The 20,669-nt window shown below is 37.7% G+C and overlaps 2 protein-coding genes across 2 annotated transcripts; one reads left to right on the top strand and one right to left on the bottom strand.

Moving 5' to 3' along the window:
* Positions 1-5,732: 5,732 nt before the first annotated feature.
* LOC106056928 (serine/arginine-rich splicing factor 2-like) lies at positions 5,733-9,816 on the top strand. Its single transcript, XM_013213860.2, has 2 exons — positions 5,733-6,133; positions 9,192-9,816. Exons 1-2 carry the CDS (start codon positions 5,823-5,825, stop codon positions 9,283-9,285), a joined length of 405 nt encoding a protein of 134 aa, XP_013069314.1. The 5' UTR covers positions 5,733-5,822; the 3' UTR covers positions 9,286-9,816.
* Positions 9,817-11,100: 1,284 nt separating this feature from the next.
* LOC106056925 (leucine-rich repeat-containing protein 15-like) lies at positions 11,101-15,865 on the bottom strand. The gene is made up of 2 exons (XM_056023772.1): positions 15,655-15,865; positions 11,101-13,465 (listed from the first exon to the last, which is right to left on the bottom strand). The coding sequence occupies exon 2, from the start codon at positions 13,453-13,455 to the stop codon at positions 11,227-11,229; it is 2,229 nt and encodes a 742-aa protein (XP_055879747.1). The 5' UTR covers positions 13,456-13,465; positions 15,655-15,865; the 3' UTR covers positions 11,101-11,226.
* Positions 15,866-20,669: the final 4,804 nt, after the last annotated feature.

The following is a 20,669-nucleotide window of genomic DNA, read 5'->3' as shown; positions in this document are numbered from 1 at the left end:
CCTCAGGTAGATTTTTTTAATAAGGAACTGTGGCAAAGAACAAAGCAGCAGCACATCGCGAAGACGATATCCTTCAGAGACACTAACGATCGGTAGGCCACACGTCTGCATTCAACATCACAAAGAAAGAGGAAGAAAAGATAGCCCACAAATAACCTCGCGCCGAGATTAGGATGCAGATCCCAAGCAGATGGGCAAGACGCGAAGACAGTTGGAGAGACCGCCCAGAACCAAGACACCAGGAGGAAGCTGATTGGTGGCCTGTGCCCCTGACGTGATCACAGGCAGAGATGAGATATTTGTTTTGTATTCTCGGTTTTATCCTTTGTGAAGACCTTCAGCTTAGAACACCATTCATGGGCGTAGCCAGGGGGGGGGGTTCTTGGGGTTCAACCCCCCCCCCCCGAAATGAAATCCCCCCCCGGGGGGGGGGGAACGGAATTAAGTGACTGATTTTTGCTTTCCTTTTGTTTATTTTAGGTGAGATTTTAATACTAAATCATCACTTACCACAGCACAGCCGAAGGGGCTTTGAGTTAAAAACCCTCTACCAGGGGGTTTTGAGTTTAAAACCCCCTACCAGGGGGTTTTGAAATTTAAAAAAAAAAACCTATCAGGGGGTTTTGAGATACAAATCCCTCTACCAGGGGGTTTTGAGTTTAAACCCCCCTACCAAAGGCTTTGAGTTTAAAACCCCCTACAGGGGGTTTTGAGTTTTTAACCCCCTACCAGAGGTTTTTGCAGTTAAATCCCCCTCTTCTATACAACAAAAAAAAAATGCAAACAACAATCCCCAAATTCCAACAGCACAGTTAAGGAAGATTTTGATTTTAAAACCCCATCCAAAATTTACGATAAACCCCCTCTTCAATATAAAAAAAGAAAATTACACATTCAAAATTCTATGAGCGTAGCCAAAGGTGTTTTGAGTTGATGGCTTTTTCTTTAAAGTTTAAAACCCCTCTCTCTTGAGTCTACAATAAACAATAAACGTCTTCCGAAAGGGTCAAAATGTAATAAAGATTAATTATGTACACACACACACATATATATTTTTTTTTTTCGCGGGGGGGGGGGGGGGGAATCCCCCCAACCCCCCCCCCCCCCCGAAAAAAAATCCTGGCTACGCCCATGTCACCATTTACAAGTAAGTTGCAAACGATGCCTCAGATAGCGTCAGTGATAATTAAAGTCTAAATATGAGGTACACTTAAATATGATAAACATTTGCAAGAGAAGACAAAACATATTTGAAGAATGTTCAGTAGAGTTATGAGTTACGACAAAATACAAGCTCATCTCCGAAAAGTTTAATTCATTTCTATAGTCTAGTTCAACTATGTTTTTTTAATTGGTGATAAACTATTAGTTAAGCTATTTTTTTTTAGTTTAAAGTTAGTTATAGATCTAGTTTCCTTTCGACATAGATGGTATGGCAAGAACAGAAGAAGAATTTACTGACTTGGTGATGCGCATAGACAAAACTTCCGCAGCAAATTAAGATCAATAGCCAACAGGGATTTAAATGGGACATCAGTGTTGGAGGCGATGGAATTGAGATGCTACAGAAAGATCCTAGGTATCACTTACTAAGAACGCATCACAAAAGGAGATATTAGAAACTTAATTAATACAGCAATTGGATCCCACGATGACCTCTTACTACCGTCAAAAAAAACAACCTTAAACTCTATGGCCATATCACAGGTCCTCACTGCTCGCAAAGACTTTCCTTCAGAGAACAGTAACAAGAAAAAGAAGGAGAGCAGACAGAAAAAGTGATTGAAGACAACATCAGACAATGGACAGACCTGTCATTGAAAGAAATTTTATCCAAGGAAAAATATAGAGAAGAATGGATAAAGACTGTCAACAGATCTTGTGTTGTGCCCCAACGGCCTAACAGACTAAGAGATAGGTGAAGGTGAATTTAAGTTCACATCATTTTTGTTTGGTGAGATTTTGGAACTGTTACAACACCCCTACTACGAAGTCATTAAACAGATGAAAGATGTAAGCACATGACTACAGTAGTAATAGAAAAGTCAATTAGCATCTAGCTAATGAGTAGATTAGCTCTATCTAGATCAGGGGTGGGCAAATTACGACCCGAGGGCCACAAGCGGCCCGCCGGAGTGTTTTATGCGGCCCGCGAACACTTACAGAAACAGGTGTGTCCACAGTATATTTAAAAAAATTAAAAAATGCAAATATTTTCAAAATAATTATTAATATCTATATAAAGTATTGAAACTATTAAAGGTTCAAGTAAACGAAGATTATTCTTATTGATTTTACTTCTATACACTCAGTTTAAGATACAATCTCAGGCCAGTATTTATTCAATGCTATGAAGAGCTGTGTTTAGTGTTGGGTGTTTGGAACTTCCCTTGAAAGTGAGGCGTAATTTGACACTATACTACCTAGATATGTGAAGGGGTCTACCACGTTAAAGGGCGGTCCGTTTACGGTGATCTTTGGGGCTGAGTATGTTTTATTGGATGACTTCTGGAACATGACTTCTGTTTTCCCGAGGTTTATAGATAGACTGAAAGAGGCGGCAGCTGATAACCGTTGATAACCGTCTGGCAGTAGCGCTTTTGGACGCCTTCAGGAGAGAGTTTGGCTGAACAAATCGCTCCGCCTGCCTACAAAAATCAATGTCTACCAGGCGGTGGTTCTCTCAACCCTTCTATGTGGCTCTGAGACATGGACACTATACAGAAAACAACTAAGACTTCTTCCACCAAAGATGCTTGCGCACCATCATGGACATACGGTGGCAAGACCGTACTACTAACAGCGATGTCCTTGCGAACGCCGGTAAGGACAGTATAAAGGGACTTCTTAAGGTCTGACAGTTACGTTGGGTAGGGCACATGTCCCGTATGGGAGAGGAACATATGCCAAAGGCAGTCTTTTTTTGGTGAGCTAAAAGGTGGTCGACATAAACAGAGGCGCCCCACGGAAACGCTTCAAAGACCAGCTTAGGCGTCAACTTTCCTTGGCTGACATAGAAGAGAGCACCTGGTTGTACGCGGACGAGACAGCTGGAGGTCACTCACGAAGGCCGCGGGATACACATTTGAGACCAAAAGAAAATCCGCTGCCGAGGACAAACGCAGACGGCGAAAAGAAAATCTAAATCGACCACCTGCGGCCTGCGGACAATGGTTATGCTTGCCCTGGATGTGGCAAAATATGTAGGTCACAGGAAATTTTGCACAAAGCTGCATAAAATATCAATATAATAGAGGCACAAATATCACAATGATGAAACTTGTCAAAACTAAGGGTCTAACCAAAGGCAGTTCCGAAAAGTACTTGAAGATCTAGAAACAAAATATTCTGATGTATCCGCTGGCTTAGCATGGGCAAGGTAATAAGAAGAATATAAAATCTCAAGAAAGAAATTTGTACGTACCTTGAAGGACATTGACAGTGACTTTGTTACAGACTTCATGTTTTTCATAATAAGTATTATAATGGGTTGTTTGCATATGAAATGTACGAGCATGTTAAATCTTTTCAAACAAACCTTTTCCATTTCTTAAGGCAAGCAAGTGAAATCAGGCTTTGTCATTTTCCTTTGCTGAAAGGTGAAACTATTTCTAGTAAAATAGTTAAAAGACCTATTTAGATTCCTTAATTGTGGAATTTATAAAAGCAAATTTTAAGACGTCAAGAATCAGTTTTCAATAACCAGCTTATCATTTAGCGGAGAAGCTGATTCAGCTCCAGAGTACATAACTCCAAGCAAATTATTACCTGAAAGAGAAGTTCCAGTAAGTTCTTTCGCGGGAGTTTCATGGATGCCAGAATCCCTCTCACAATTACCAAAATTTTTTAATGCGGCCCTCGATACAAAAAGGTTGCCCACCCCTGATCTAGATCAAAGTTTCAATCATAGTTTAATAGAGGATATGGAACTAAATCCTTTAGATCTAGACATCTATTTCTTAATGAAACAAAAGATTTATCTCTAATCTTGCTGAATACATTCAGTACATTAAAATTAAAATACCCGAATGTGTTTCAGTGCACCGAATCAATCTATATTAAACGTTCTTTTCCGATTCAAAATAGATGGCGCTAAGAACGTTTTCACATGGCCAAGCTAGCTATTTTCGTACTAAATCTAGTTTTACTTATATTTGCACAAACTATTGTTTTGCATTTAATTCAAATGCATAGAATAACGCTAATGACTATATATTGGTTATAGTAATTGTAACAATAATTTTAAATCTAATATAAATCTATCCATTTTCTATTTCACAGACTAAACTCATACTGTCTCGATTTTCGGTTAAAATGTTTTCTGAAATCAGCATAAAATAAATTAACGTCGTCCTAACACGGATATCGTTGCCAAGTTGGAACTCGAGAAATCTAAGAAAAGTATTAATATAAAAGATAATATTAATAATATTCATCTATTTATATATCTGAAGTAATCTGAACTACTAAAAAATATTTCTTTCAACTTTGACAAACCTATTTAACTCCATTTCTAATGTAGTGTTAGACCTTGGACGTTAAAAAATTAAATTTAAGCTCGACTTCCACATGTGGAAAATTGTAAACGTAAACAGTTGATAAAAATGTATAATCTTTGCCTGACATAGGCCTAAACAGTTGATAAAAATGTATAATCTTTGCCTGGGATCTTTGTTTTCTCCTAACCGAAACAAAATCTGACGAATTGTAGCATAGCTTTAGCGCGCAGGAAGTCACACGAAACGGTTTTCGCCGTTAGGGAAAAGACGTACGGCTGAAAGTGTAAAAAGGGAAAATGATTTTTACATTACACCGTGGCAGCAAAATGATCTTTGAACTGCACGGCCCAAGCATTACGAGTTGGCCCACTTAACTAAATAAATACTTGTTCTCAATCTATAATATACTGCTATGATGAGTTGTGTTTTGCTTTTATTTTACTTAAGTATGCCTAGTTTTCTTTTCATTATACTGTAAGAATGGATGACGGTATTGATGCTGAACTACTTATTACGTAGATTGAACCCAGACCTGTTCTAGGATACAAAACTGTAAAAAGATCTCACAGCTACGAAAAATGCTTGGCGAGAAGTTTACACAATACCGATTGAAGTTTTGAATAACTTGGAAGATAAAGATAGGCTAAGTAGGCTATGTATGACATTCGTTGACAATTGCCATGGTACGCTTCCAGCACTTGTCTTAAAATTGTTTTAGTTACAAGTCCTCTTCTTATGATATTATCCTGGGACAAATCTTCCAAACCAATTATTGGTGTCCTCAACTATTAATCCACTTCTTTCTCGTACAATAACAATACTAGCTTTAATAAAAATTTACCACAATAGCTGGTTAAACAATTTAAGTCGTTCCTCAATTCTTCAAAGAGTGTTTAAAATAATCCTGATTCTTCTTTCCTCTGATTAATGGAGTGCACCCCAAAATCCGATTTCTTTTATTTCTTTTTGACGGCGTTGAAACAACCTCAAAGCAGAAACTAGTTTACGACTCATCTTACAAAAAAACAACAACTCACAAGTGAAATACTCGTACAATTTTTTCCAGTACTGCGAAAAACGTGTAGTCTATCTATGTACTTAGTCTGAACAGTAGCACGCTTTGCACACAACCCAGGCCTGATCTAGCAGTTTAATGAGCTTAGCAATAAATTTAGCTATTAACTTATTTTCTAGCTTTTTCAAGTTAGCTTATACACCACTTTAATTTGGCAACATTTATATAGCAACGGTCAAAGCATTGATTGAACTTGTTTTCTTAAGCTTTGAGGATCTAAATAAGACATTTATTTTTCGTCTCCAAACATGAATCGGCCATCAAGACGTGGTCCACCAAACATAGCAGGATTGTATTCAGTTAAAGTCGACAACATCCCTTACAAAACAACACCAGATGAACTTCGCGAGACCTTCGAAAGGTTTGGCGACGTGGGCGATGTTTACATCCCAAGAGACAGATTCACAAGGAAAAGCAGAGGCTTCGCATTTGTTAGGTTCGTAAACAAGCACGACGCACAAGATTCGGTTCAAGGACTGGATGGCGCTATACTTAAGGGCAGAGAAGTAAGATGTCAAATGGCCTATGGACTACCTCAAATTAGGGGCCTTGTTGCAAGGTAGGCTACGTTGATTTAGCCTTTGAGTTTGGACCTACTCTAAATCTATTGTTTTCGTTTGCTTGTAGTTTTAGTTGTTATGTTCCTTCGAAATGGAAGATTTTTAGGCCAACTCCCTAACCCAAAACTTAACTCCCTTAGCCTGTCAGGATTCGTAGAGTCGAGACGACAGTCTAGAACACAAACCATGTCCATTTGAAACTGTCGGTTGAAAATCTAGGCCAGCAAAACAAAGAAACAAAAAAAAAAAGTTCACTTTCACCAGCGTGATTGAACAGATTTTTCTGTTTGGAAGAGCTCCGAGTCGGTTTCTATAATGCACCACACCATTTCCAGTGATTCAAAAGTTCTGGACACACCGGCTAGACACGTGGTCAAAGGCCAATCATTAGAGTCCCGCGCCATCTTTTTTCCCTTTACCGCACTAACCGTCCGGGTCTCGTCATTGATGAAAGTCGTGTGGAGAGCCGGATTTAAGTTTTACTTTATCTTTTTATATCTAATATGCATCAGAATAATAATTAATAATAAGTACTAGTCGACCGGCGGCGTAGCATACGCCGCTATTTTGCAGGGCCGGGTTTAGGCCACTGCAACCTATGCGACCGCAGTGGGCCCCGCACTTTTATAGGACCCGCACTTTTATAGGACCCGCACTTTCATAGGACCCGCGCTAATTCAAGGTGTATAAATTATTTAATTAAACCATTTTATAACTTAAAACAGATTTCCCGCGGCCTTCTGTCGATTTACCAGGTGCTCCTGAAAATCAACCGAAATTGCAAAATATACGAAAAAGTCCTTAAAATATACGGAAATATATAGACAAAAATTGTCATTTTGGGGTGTCATTCAATACGTAAAACGCAAATCCTACGCGCGATAAATAAAAACGGCATTATGCATTAGCCGTAATTGTGTAATCTAGTGAAAGAAGCTTCTCGCGCCTCAAACTAATGAAGAATTACTTGAGGTCAACAATTCTCAAAGATAGATTGAAACATTTAGTAATTCTTGCTATTGAGCGTGATCTATGTAGGAAACAGAATTATTATGATATACTGTATGACTTTGCTACACTTCTTGGTCACAATGGTTAAGTCCGGCGCTGCTATTTAGTTTTTGTAAAATGTTTGCTTGTAAAATGTTTTACATGTTTCGGATGTTCCTTCAGATTTGACGATAGTTTACTTACTAGTCCAAACCTCCCACAGGACGAAGGGGGATGTAAGCGGTCAGGGTTTGAACCCGGGACTATCGATAAATCCAAACGACAGTCCAGCGCGCAAACCGCACGACCAGGCAACCATCCGTAGTGACTGGTGAATACTTGTTCTCCCCCCCCTCTATTGTTTTTTCGTGGGACGACTATCCGCAGAAATAAGAGAGTGATCTTTCCTTTACTTCTTCTTCTCGTCCAAACTCTTGAGCGACGAAGATAATTATATATATAGATTGTAGGTAAAAATTCGAAAAAGAAAAGTTATAAAAAAAAACACTAGTTTCTGCCCTGTCGAAATTCGAAATTTTAAAAATCTCTTTAGTGGAGGCCCTGGGGCATGCCCTCCTTAAATCCAGCCCTCGGCATGTGGATTGTTGACATGGTTGTAAAGACTCTCTTTGCAGCCTTGTCCTGTGCAATGATAGTGCTGTCGCACTTCTTAAGCAGGCCCACTGGAGTTTTGTTTTGCTAGCCTTTTGGTCTAATTGCTTCCTCTTTTTTTATCTTACAAAATACGTTAATGTTTATGATAAGAAATTTCTACAAATCAAATAAAAACATAAAACTAAAATGTTATTCAACCTTATTTAGATCAATAATAGAACACGCATCCACTTATGACCTTTTCCGCCTGGGCTTTACTATGAGGCAGTGTAGCGTAGCCCAGGCAAACTACACACCAGGCAGCCATCCGCTGCCAGAATGAGTAGGCCTACATATAAATACATTTTCACTTGCGACCGTACTGTTTTAACTATCGAAATAATTAGCCTAAATTGAGGGGGAAAAAAAGTCTTATTGGCCAATCTATGTAACCTACATACCTACATATGTGGTGTGCCATAATTAATCAGACCTATTTTGCGGTAGACCTAGAGATTAGATTCTAAAAATTTAGTTTTACTTTGAAGCTTGCAGTTATGCTAAATGATGGTCTTATGCCCTAATTAACTCGATCCTAAAGCATTCTTCTTACCTATTTGTACACATTTTGCACACGTTATTACTCCGACACTCAATCTCAGATCAAGCTGACATTTAGCACACGTTATTTCTCCGACACCCAATCTCGGATCAAGCTGACATTTTGCACACGTTATTACTCCGACACCCAATCTCGGATCAAGCTGACATTTTGCACACGTTATTACTCCGACACTCAATCTCAGATCAAGCTGACATTTTGCACAATTATGTCTTTTACCTGACAAAACAAGAATCAAACTTTACCTAATTAACTAATAATTAAGTTAGTTAACTATTGTTGATTAATTATTTTGTTTGGTATCACGGACGAGGGAAAGAAATTGTACTTGACTGAATTGGTGATATAAGTTGAATTAGTCCCCTTTATAGGTCGCTGCTTTAAATTAAGTTTGAACAAAAAAGCAATAGATAACTATACAATCTTCTATAGTCATAAGCACCTCACTAGTGGTTAGTATGTCGGCTTGAGGAGGCGTGAGCCATGAGTTCGAATTCAGGTCGTTCTCTCCCCCACCTTTTTCTTTTTTCGTTTGCTTTTGTAATTGCTTCTAAAAACGCTTACGGTAAAATTTACCCAGATAGCCCTTCCTTTCTTCCGCCCCCCCCCCCGCCCATTTTCAAAACTGGTCCAGATAAGTGTTGTTAGGATCATAGGGTATTGAGAAATCTAAAAGTATGAAATAGCGCTAAGCAAAACAATTGTTAAAAATATTTCTAATTACAGATTTGTTGTTGGTCTAGATCTATTACAAAATTAATGACATGGCTGATCCAAACTAATTGATACCATTACACTTCGTTTAAGCTTTGTTTTTAAAAAAGTATTTTTCAAGTTTTTCTTGTTTTCAGGTCGCGTTCTCCCAGAAGGCGCAACGATCCATCTCCGATAGCACGCCATCGATCTTATTCACCTGAGTGGGATAGTGATTTTTCCGACGACTGATTTGTTTCCTGATTGAACAGCTTCTTAGAGTGACACAACAGTCAAACAAAAAAGTGTTTCTAAAGAATCTGTTGGAATACATTGTCATTGAACTGATTTGTCTGTTTTCATGATGTCTCTATGTATGTTGCCCATGCGAGAAAAGGTACAATCTCATTTCGAATGCGTGTGCAATTGAAACATTTCATCAATGTTGTCACTGTGCTGGTCTAAAGTCAAGTTTTGAGATGTGCATTTAATTGTTTCACTATTGTATATATTCCTAATTTTAAATTTTAGATACAATTTTAAAACTATAAAAAATGTTTGCTTCTTTTTATTACTAAAGACACACAGATCTCTAGATCTGTTTATTTTACTTTTAAAATAAAAGCTTGTAAATGTGTATCTTTTTTTTCTTATTTTATACTAATTGTAGGTGCTGGGTTGTTATGTACTAAAACTTATAGTTTGATCTTGTGCTATTGCCATACTGTTAGCTATTTGGCAAGGCTAATGTAATAAATAAGCATCTAGCGTCATTTAAAACACTTTCACTTGTGCTTTTATATCTTTTATATGTCCCATGCAGTACGGCGCTTGTGTTGTGCTGAGGTGTGATGAGTTGCCAGAGTTATGCTTGCAGTCGAGAGCTTTGAAAATTATGCGAATGTCAGCCAGACTGCAGATCTAGTCTCTATCTGACACACAGTTCGTACATTTCCTTTAAATACTTAGCATTTGCAGATCAGTGGTTATAATGGTCACCTATTGAAAAACGCAGTTCCCAACTTTCTGAGCGAGACCCTATTTAAGATCGCTATGGTTTTATTTTACATCGACAATAGTCAGGTCTTGGTGCATCGACAAACTATCACAATTGTTTAAACATTTCTTTGTATTATTCACTGGTAACAATTACTCTCTTCACTCCTTCACCGTTTAGGCCAAGATGTGTGTGCAAGTAAAGCTTACTTTAGTCTTCTATAGCTAACACAAAGTCATGGGTTAAAGAAAAGTTGGTACATTGACTTGTAATAACATTTTTTAAGAACAATAAAAAGTGACATAACCTAAATCTATATAAAAACTAAAAAGTTATTAGCAGTCTAGATCTAAATCTAAATCATTGTTAAAAATGAATAACCCGAAAAAGAAGATCCTTGATCTTTGTAGCGTTTGATTCACTTCACTCGAAAACGAGCATACAGTGATCTTTGTCCTCCAAGATCTAGATCTAACAATAAGAAGAGAGGTTGAGACGTTTGACATATTTGATAACAACCCGGAACACAAATAGATTGATGTATGGAATTTAGAGCGCCTTCTTTTTGGTGATAATTTATTTACATTTAGCTTTTGAAACTGAAACTCACAAGTTTTCTTGTGGATGAAGAGTGACCTCACATTTATTTAACGTCCATAAAGTTGTCCACTATTGAATTAAATAGCCTAACAATGAGATAAGAAAGTCTCCTGGCTAAGCAGCCTATTTATGTCTACTGTACAGTATTGTCAGAAAGACATGTCAGTCATGCTATTTCAATCATTAAAAACTTTTTTTCGGAACAAACTCGCTCTCTTCGTTCTTAAGACAGAAGAGAAAAGGATAATCGGGGAACCAGTTTCTTCTCTCATCTTGGCATTTCTCACAAGTTATCTATTAATCTTGACCATGTGAAATGTTGGTCAGTACATGGGCCGACTAGGTGCCAAAATCTGCCCTGGCATTACTTACTATCGGCCCAATGTGGCCCACATATGATAAGTATCCATTCGTACCTGTCGTCATAATATGATCATATTTATATAGATATGAAGAAAACAAAAAATCAGAACGCTTATTGGTTGTTTTTATCACAAAATGTTTGGGAGTAAATCCTAAGAAGAAAAGAGAGAGAGAAAAAAAAGAACTGGAATGTAGGGAGGGGAGATCATCCCGATGTGCTCAGAATTAGTTGCTCAAGCAATCCGATCTATAGTTAGACTGATGCATTTCATTGGTGATTCTGTGAGGTACACAGCTGTAACACACGTTGTATATGAAGTACTCGGCTTTATATCTGCAATAGCATGTGTACTAGTAGATACACTGACACGATCCTTAAAGATAAAAGTGTTGTTCTCTTTAATCTCCACAATAAAAGAAAGTAGATTGTTGGTCGAGCCTGAGAGTTTCCATGACAATACCATGTTCGTCTCTCCAACCATTATGCTAATGTTTGGCTTTGGGTTCAGAAAATTTATGTTATGGGAATCTCCGCTCTGGGTACTGGGCTGAATGTTACCAAGAGTTTTAACTGACTTGCATGATACAGTCGAATTAGTAATATATATAGCTTTGACACACACAGTATACTGGGTATTGTTTTTAAGATTGGGGAACACAAATGTTGTGTTTGACGTGGAGAGGTTGAGACTTTGTACAATCATACCATTCTCATCAATCTCCACTTTGATTGATTGAAGTTTTATGTTGCTGGTAGTCGTGGCTATTTTCCAGGAGACACTGATGTCAGTAGTGCCTGCTGCCAGTGTGATGTTTGGTGATGGATGTTCATAATAGTCTGTACACGACACGGTAGGAAGCTCTGCACAGAAATCTGACTGTTGTAGATCTGACAGTAGTTTTTGGTTTGAAGAACATCTTGGCTCATGTCCTGGCAGAAAAGTGATGCTCCCATTTTTTATCTTCATCCACCACCAGTAAATGTAACAGTCACATTCAAGGTAGTAGCCACCAAATAGCGACATTGTGATGGGGAAGCTGGTGTAACCATGAAACAAACAAGGTGAAAGTCTGGACACACTGCTGCCACTCAGATAAAATTCTTTGAAACTAGCACGTGGCCCTGCAAATACTGCTGGTTGTATGACAGAAGTGAATGAATTATGAAATGAAGTACTAGAGGAGCTCAGGTCAAGCACACGAAGATTTGTCATGTTTTCAAACACAAACTCTGGTATGTTGTTGAGCCCAGCGCTTGATAAGTTGAGAACCTGTAATTTGATAAGAGGCTTGATAACTGTCCAGATATTTGTGGGTAATTTTTGATTGGACAGATTGAGTGATACTAGTGATGTCAGACTATTAAATGTATTGTTGTCTATAGAAGTAATTGCATTGCTGGACAGGTCAAGTGTGTGTAGGTGACTACCTGAACTGGCTAATGAATTGGTGTTCAGAATTTGTATGTCATTGTTTCCTAAATATAGCCTTAAATTATTTTCTGCTAAACCAAGTAGAGATAAATCTGGAATTGAAGAGATACCTTCATTGGCTGACAGATCCAACAGAGTTAGGCTAGGTAAATTCCTCAATCCCTGTAACCTTTCACTGTAAAGAATATTTCCACTTAGGTTTAATGTATATAAGCTGTTGGCCAGATTATCAAAACAGTCTTGATCCAACTTGTTGACATGATTATGACTTAGATCCAAGTTTTGAAGTCTGGTAAGCATTTGAAAAGCATAGTCACTTATCTCCTGTATATTAGAGTTTGAAATAGTTAGTTGTTTTAGATTACCCACATTTCCATCTCCCAAAAAATTAATAGGAAGTATAACTAAAGAATTATTATTCAATGTTAAACTAATCAAGTTTTTAGGCCCAGAAAATGCATGAGAAGCTATTGATGTTAGTTTCCAGTTTTCCAATGACAACTTTTGAAGGTTGAAAAACGTCGTAAACAAATGTTTCTCTGATACATCGCTTAGCTCAGCTTCCCCATAATTTCTCATCGTCAGTTCAGTTAGACTATACAATTTAGACAAAGCAACTTTGGGTGGATCAGATGTACCATTGCCATCAATAAAAAGATATTGTAAGCTATTAGTTAAGCTGTCAAAACATCCATTTTCAACAGTGGCTATTTTATTGTCTCTCAAGTCCAGTTTCCTGATACCGCTACTAAATCCATTGAAGGAATTATTTTTTAAAATCACGATGCTGTTGTTGTTAAGACGTAACTCGTAGATAAAATTTATTGGGCTCCGGGGTGTGAGCACAGAAGTTAGACCGAGACCCGAACAATCAATGACACCTTTGCTGTTGTTGTCATCAGCCGTCAGGCATTTGCAGTCAGGAAATGCAGTGCGATACATGCCACAGTCTGGGGGCTCTGCACTCTTTACCATAATAAACAGGGAGATAAGTAGACATTTGTCCAACAATTTTGCGAATGCAAACATCTTATGGAGTCTGAAACAAAGAAAGTTTAACATTAAATAAACTCTTTTATATTAGAAACAAAAACGTCTACCCATTATCCACTATTAACGTTGCATCAGTTCTCGCATTGTCCTCTCCCACAGATCATGGAACTATACTAATAGTTCCATGCTCAGATAGTGTGTTCATAATGCTCCCAAATACTTTGCTCTCGTCCTCTTTTACCATTTTGTTATAACTAAATGTGAAAAAATCTCTGACGCCTATCTTACCTATGCTTCATAAAAACGTTCCCAAGTAAATCCAAACTATTCACTTAACTGTCCCAATGCGTTTCAATACAAAGAAATTGTTTTTTAGCTACTTTTGTCCGTCTGTCACGTTTAGGTCACAACAAAAACAAAAACAGAAAAGATATCGAAAATCTGATTTCACCATATGCTGTGGCGTGCAAAGTTTAATACTTGAATAGCTTAGAGGCTAGCACATCGGCCCTTTATCATGGAAGCTTGAGACGTCGAGTTCGAATTCAGACTCGAGCAACTTTTTTGAAAAGGCTGCATGGAAACCTTCTACCAGATACCCCTTCCCTCACTTCCCATTTGGTCCACAGAAGTGATTTGACTATACCGCACTAAGGATGCTAACAGCATTAAAGTTGCACTAAAACAAAAATAATTATTAAAAATATTTCCAATCGCACAAATGTATTATTATAAGTGTAGATCTGTTTTTAACAAAAATTATTACATGACTGATTCAAAATAACAGATGCAATTTCACTCAATATAAGCTTTGTTTTGTTTTTTTTGTTTGTTTTTTTAAGTATTTTTTTTTAGATTTTACCTTTTTTACTATACATTTGTATTTGTAAATTTGATTTTTATTTAAAAAGATTATTACGTCATGAGAGAGAGAGAGAGAGAGAGAGAGAGAGAGAGAGGTGGAGAAAGATATATATTGACTTACGTTAACTAATAATGTCATTTTTCTTATGCAGTAATGTATGACTTGTAAATAGATAGATAGATAGATAGATAGATAGATAGATAGATAGATAGATAGATAGATAGATAGATAGATAGATAGATAGATAGATAGATAGATAGATAGATAGATAGATTTATGAATTTAGTAGCATCAAAAAAATGGACTCTGACATGTGTGTGTGTGTGTGAGAGAGAGAGAGAGACAGACAGAGAGACAGAGAGAGAAATATATTTTTGAGTTTGATTTGATTGAAACGCCCCACCGGTTCAACAGACAAAGCCACTAAGGTGAAAGTGAAGGAAACAACTTTCTCAGAGTTTGTGTACAGTGTAATTGAGTATTTGTACAGGTAAGAAGGGGACATTCTCTTATATTCGGTTTGTTATTGAAGGAAATGTTTCTTCCATTTGATATTAGTAATTAAGGACAACAATTCTTATCAACACAGCAGACGACAAGTATCCATGACCTTGTCTCAGCAGACAGAGCTCTCTCTCTCTCTCTCTCTCTCTCTCCCTCTCTCATTCTGAGTCAGCTATAAAATCCCATATAACTGAGGGTCTGTTAATATGAGGTGTAAGTTACCTTGACGAGACATGCACAACACTGTCATTTAGAAACTCAAGAGTAAGCCTTGTAGGAATGTCTACAGCGCAGTAGTTTTAAAATAGCACTGGGGTGCAATGTAAGGGATAGGTTAACATTGTTGATCCGATTAAGAAGTGAGTTTTATTTATTATGAAGGTAGGCTGCATAAGCATTTTATAGAGACAGAAAAAGAAAAGAAGCCTGAAAAGGTTATAGACATAATTTTATATAATCAACTATGGCCAGAGAGAAAGCAAGACATTTCTTGGTAGCAAATAATGTAACGATATCATTTCAGCTTACTAGAACCTTAAAACAAGTAAAATATCAAAAATACTTTAAAAAAAAACTAACTCTATATTTACAGCCATAGGTCTAAATAGTGTAAGATGTATTTCCCTTTTTCGATATCAGACAAAATTAACTATAAAACAATAATTTATTAATTAATAGGTTAATTTTTTAAATTGATTCGTGAATAATTGTTCGAAATTTTAACTTGATCCTAGAATGGGAGATGAGAGGAATAACGTGTTCCAAATGTGTATCAAACAGACAGACAGAAGGAGTTGATGGAGTTGATAGTAAACAAAAATTGACTTTCGAAAGTCGTCAACTAATGTAAAACTATAAACACTCACCTGATTATTCTGACGCTACATTAGTTTTGTTTCTTTAAAAGATCAGCTTATTTATTTATGTCTTTCGATCCGTAGGTCTCAACACACACTGACAGGTAGTGTCACTGTAATTGGCACATATGTTCCTCTCCCAAGATGTACTGTTTAAATAAGTCTTTTTTTTCTTTCCTTCAGTGTTATATCGTCTTATACTTCCGGGAATATTCACGTACCTGTCGACCTATTTTGGTAAAAACGAGTAGCAACAATAGCCTTTAGAGAGCTGTTAGAACAAGGCGGGTATGTCACATATAAACTACGAAAATCAAGTTGTTAATAGAGTTTCAATCTCTAATTCAAATGCCCGACTAGATTAATACATGGTTACACGTATGGCGTAATTATAGTCTTTTTTTTTTGAACAAGCGTCAATAATATTTGCACCTGTATAAAGTCAAGTCGAAATCTACTCATATATATAATATATAATTAGTATGTAAACTTCATACTAGACGACAGAACTGTAAAGTTAGAGACATGTCCTCTTGATCACACATATAAGTAGGCTTGGCGCTCTTAATTAGTTCTTTTAGAAACAAAAAGATGCAACTTTAAAAAAAAAAGTTTATATATAGGCCTTGTTATGACATGATTAGGAATTAGTTATTTGTTTCGGGAATAAGGGGAAAGTTTTAATTAGCGACAAGTGACGTGACAAATCTTTAAAAAATAAGGACGCTCTAAGCGACGCTAAAAGGAAGACGCTTCTTGTAGAGTAGTAGACTTGAGTACGACATAATTGACATCGGACGATTCCCTTCTTGAGTATTAAATATCTTTATAGAACAACATATCAGCGTCGACTACATATTTGCTTGTTTCGGCCTTTCGCCGGTGTTACTGAATTAGTTTAGTTCAGCGTTACTTCCAGTCAGATCTACACTGGACATATTGTCAAGAATCAACACCGTGCGGAAGCCTTTACAACGTGGCGACCCCAGACTCGGAGCTCACTGGCATCAACATCCAGAAGGATAGAAGCCCTCTGTTAGGAGGAGGCAGAAGTTACGTCATCGGCCTAGTCTGCAGCTAGACCCTGATTATATAGCCACGTCGGCGAAGGAAAGCCAGTGAGATCCTGGACTCGTAGACCTAGGAGGTAACGAAATATAGATCTAGATCTACATTTGTAATTTGTAAACGCCCATACGTTGGGGCATCGTATTGAAGCCTGTAGTTCGGTATCGAGAAGGCTACAGTTTGTGGAAGGGAAGAAAACCGTCCTGTCGAAGCCTTATTGAAGAGATATCGCCGGGCAGGTTACGCTCAAAAGATAATTTGATTTATAGAACATAGGTAATAGAAGCTATTAGGCTTTTGGGTAAGATAATTTAAATAAAAAGCGAAGTAAAGAAACATAAAGGTAATATGGCAACTACTTCAGGTTACGACCTGGAATAATTTAGAAAAAAACTAATTCATGAAGCTAAGACAGAACTAGAACTGCGCGGCAAAGAACTAACTGCTTATGTACAGCAGATGGTGGCGGCAGAAGCAGAACGCTTGGAGAGAGAGAAAGCTAGAGGCAGAGAAAAGGAAAAAGAAGAAGCAGATCGCATAGAGAGAGAAAAGGTTAGAGAGGCGGAACGTGTAGAGAGGGAGAAGAAAGAAGAGGCGGACAGAAAAGTGAGAATTCAAGTTGAACAGATGAGGATAGAGGCTGGTGTAAGTGTGCCCACCGAAGGGAACAGCAACAATAGTGCCAACATAGAAAGCCATAGTAGTGCCGCATGGATGAAAAAGAAAATACAGCCTTTTGCGGAAGACAAAGATGACATCGGCGACTATCTGAAACGATTTGAAATTAAACTAGCAAAGTTTAATGTCCAGGAGAAGGAGTGGTCCGAAATCTTGTTGGACTTCGTACATGGGAAAGCCCTCACGATTTGCCAAAACAGCTATCAGGTGCTAAAGAAGGAACTGCTAAACGCATACGGGCACAACGCGGCAACATTCCTAAAGAAGTATTACGAAAACACTCCATCCAGCCAAGTTGATCCGCAGACAACCATCAACTCAGAGAAGGACTTCTTCACTAAATGGCTCGCATTCGAGAATGTAGAGAACAACTACGAAGGGTTGAGGAACTTTATTCTGATTGACAATTTTATCAATAAGTGCGACCCTCAGCTACAGTCCTTTGTAAAAGAAAGAAACCCGAAGGTAATTGAAGACTTGGTAGAAATTATTAGGATCTTTAAGAATGCTTACCCAAACAACCCACTTTCAGTTAGCGACCACAAAAAAGTTATTGACCTGGTAAATTATGTAAAGAGAAATGATGGTAATGATAGGGATTATGGTAGTAGAAACGATAGGTCCAGGGAACGTGGGAACAATGGTCGGGATAGTTATGAGGGCATAAAGGATAGATCCTGGGAAAATGAAAACAATGGCAGGGAAAGTTATGATAGGAGAATAGATAGACCTAAAGCGGGTGATAGAAACTTTAGGGATGTTACATGTTTTAACTGTCAGGAAAAGGGACACATGGCATACCAGTGTAAGAAACATAGAGGGAATGGAGTTGGCAATAGAAATGCACAGGGTAATAGTGGCACTAGTGATAGGAGAGGCAATCAAGAAAACCGTAGACAAGAGAGGGATAATCGGCCACCAGATAGGGTTAATTTTGTGAGGAACATTCAAGGTAGGGAGCAGGATAATGGAGATAGTGAACCAGAAGAAGAAATTAACTACGTTGATTGTGGGGAAGACAGGTTTAAATTATATCCAGGCATGATAAATAATAAACAGGTAAATGTGATCCGGGACACAGCTAGCAGTACACTCGCGGTTCGAGGGGGATTAGTGAAACCTAAGGATTATTTAGGATATACCAAATCAGTTAGGTTGGCAGACGGCGCAGTTAAGAGGTTCGAAGCATGCAAAGTGTTCCTTCGATCTCCATTGTACACAGGGTATTGCGAAGGGGTAGCCATGCCAAGGTTATCTAGAGATGTTTTACTTGGAAATGTAGCAGGTGTCAGAGCCGCTTCTGACAAACAGGTTAGAAGTTGGAAAAGCAGGTATGGCAATATGAGGCGAAATAAACCTAGAAATTACAGAATTTGTTTTAACTGCCATAAACATGGGCACATCGCTAAAGACTGTTGGAGTTGGGCAGAACAGTCTAAACAGAAGATTGCGAGTTCGGATAGGAGGCACAGGTCTGTATCCGACAGTGATGGTAGAAGAGATGACTATGGTAGCGGTAATCGCAAGTCATACAGAGGTAGAAGGCCACAAGCGGGCTATAGTGGTGTAAGAAGAGATGTTAACTCCAGTTGGAGAGAACAAATGTATGAGTCGTGTAGATAGCCTGTGAAACATAGCGCTATGAGACCGTAGTGTGTAAATAAGTTGGATTTATTTAAATTGTTTATTCTTAATTAATTGACCTAACTAGTAGTCATAACTAGACGGGTATTAGGTTGTGTTAAGGTATTTTTTAATAGGATATTTATGTTATAATATAAATGCTATTGCGTTATTATTAGATTAACTCATGTTGGTTATTGATTTCGGGTAGTATGTATGAATTGTATGTATGTTGGTATGAATAGAAAGGGGCATTTATAAGGCGACGATGTAGTTACATCACGAAAAAGTAAGTTTTATAATTTATTCTTTGTATTTGATCATGATCGTACATCAGTAAAGAGTTAGGTCGTGTGGGGACAAGTAAGTGGAGAGAGGAAATAAAATACACTTGTAAATGCCCGAAAGAACGTTAGGTGTATAGTGGGAGAACGAGTATTGATAAATATCAATTTGTCATATTAGGTAAATTGTCTGTCCTGACGTGTGAGGGAAAGCGGTGTAACCTCTGGAACGTGACGTGATGATGTATAGATAGACACACCTGTAGTGTCAGCGCAAACGAACTATGTCTGCGGACACCTATGACACATCACATTGGACAGTATCAGTTAGTGACACGTGAGGGAAATATGTATTCAGAGGAACTTGATTGTGGACACAGGAAGAGAAGTTGAAACCGCAATCAAGACTCAAGTTGTGTTGTCTTTTATGTTTCCCTACATTTTGGCCCTTGCACATTGTAAGACTAAGACAGTAGATTAAAAAATTGACAGGCAATTTTTTTTAGCGGGAGGGGGAGGAGTTGTTATGACATGATTAGGAAGTAGTTAGGAATTAGTTATTTGTTTCGGGAATAAGGGGAAAGTTTTAATTAGCGACAAGTGACGTGACAAATCTTTAAAAAATAAGAACGCTCTAAGCGACGCTAAAAGGAAGACGCTTCTTGTAGAGTAGTAGACTTGAGTACGACATAATTGACATCGGACGATTCCCTTCTTGAGTATTAAATATCTTTATAGAACAACATATCAGCGTCGACTACATATTTGCTTGTTTCGGCCTTTCGCCGGTGTTACTGAATTAGTTTAGTTCAGCGTTACTTCCAGTCAGATCTACACTGGACATATTGTCAAGAATCAACACCGTGCGGAAGCCTTAACAGCCTATATATATAGAATGCACTTTTTTAAACCTAGAAATAATTGGCTTATAGTAGTCATAACTTTAAAAAAGTAGCTTTTAGATGACGACTATTCTGAGACATGCATCTGGTTAAGTCATGTAAAGAAATACATTTCAGAACCAAACAATAATATGTAATGAGCTAGAGACAAACCATATCATTAAGAATACTTTTTTTTTGTTACAAAAGACAAAATGATTTAAAACATAAACTTTGAAATACATTACGATAGATAGGCCAACATCCAACAAATTACAAGCGCACGATTATTTTGAAGATCATCGAGATAAGGAATTGAAGTAACACCTATCACAGTGAGGAAAATTAAAACAGGATCACAATGGCGCTCAGGCCCCATGATAACCTTCTGGCCATTGTCCAAAACAACAACAACAAGAAAAACGCAAGCTAAGACTGTTCGGCCATATCTCGTGATCCACAAAGTTTACTAAGACCTTTCTGCAGAGAA

The sequence above is a fragment of the Biomphalaria glabrata genome, chromosome 3 (genome assembly GCF_947242115.1).
Source record: "Biomphalaria glabrata chromosome 3, xgBioGlab47.1, whole genome shotgun sequence".
NCBI classification, from domain to species: domain Eukaryota; kingdom Metazoa; phylum Mollusca; class Gastropoda; family Planorbidae; genus Biomphalaria; species Biomphalaria glabrata.
This window is presented reverse-complemented; position numbering and strand designations above follow the sequence as displayed.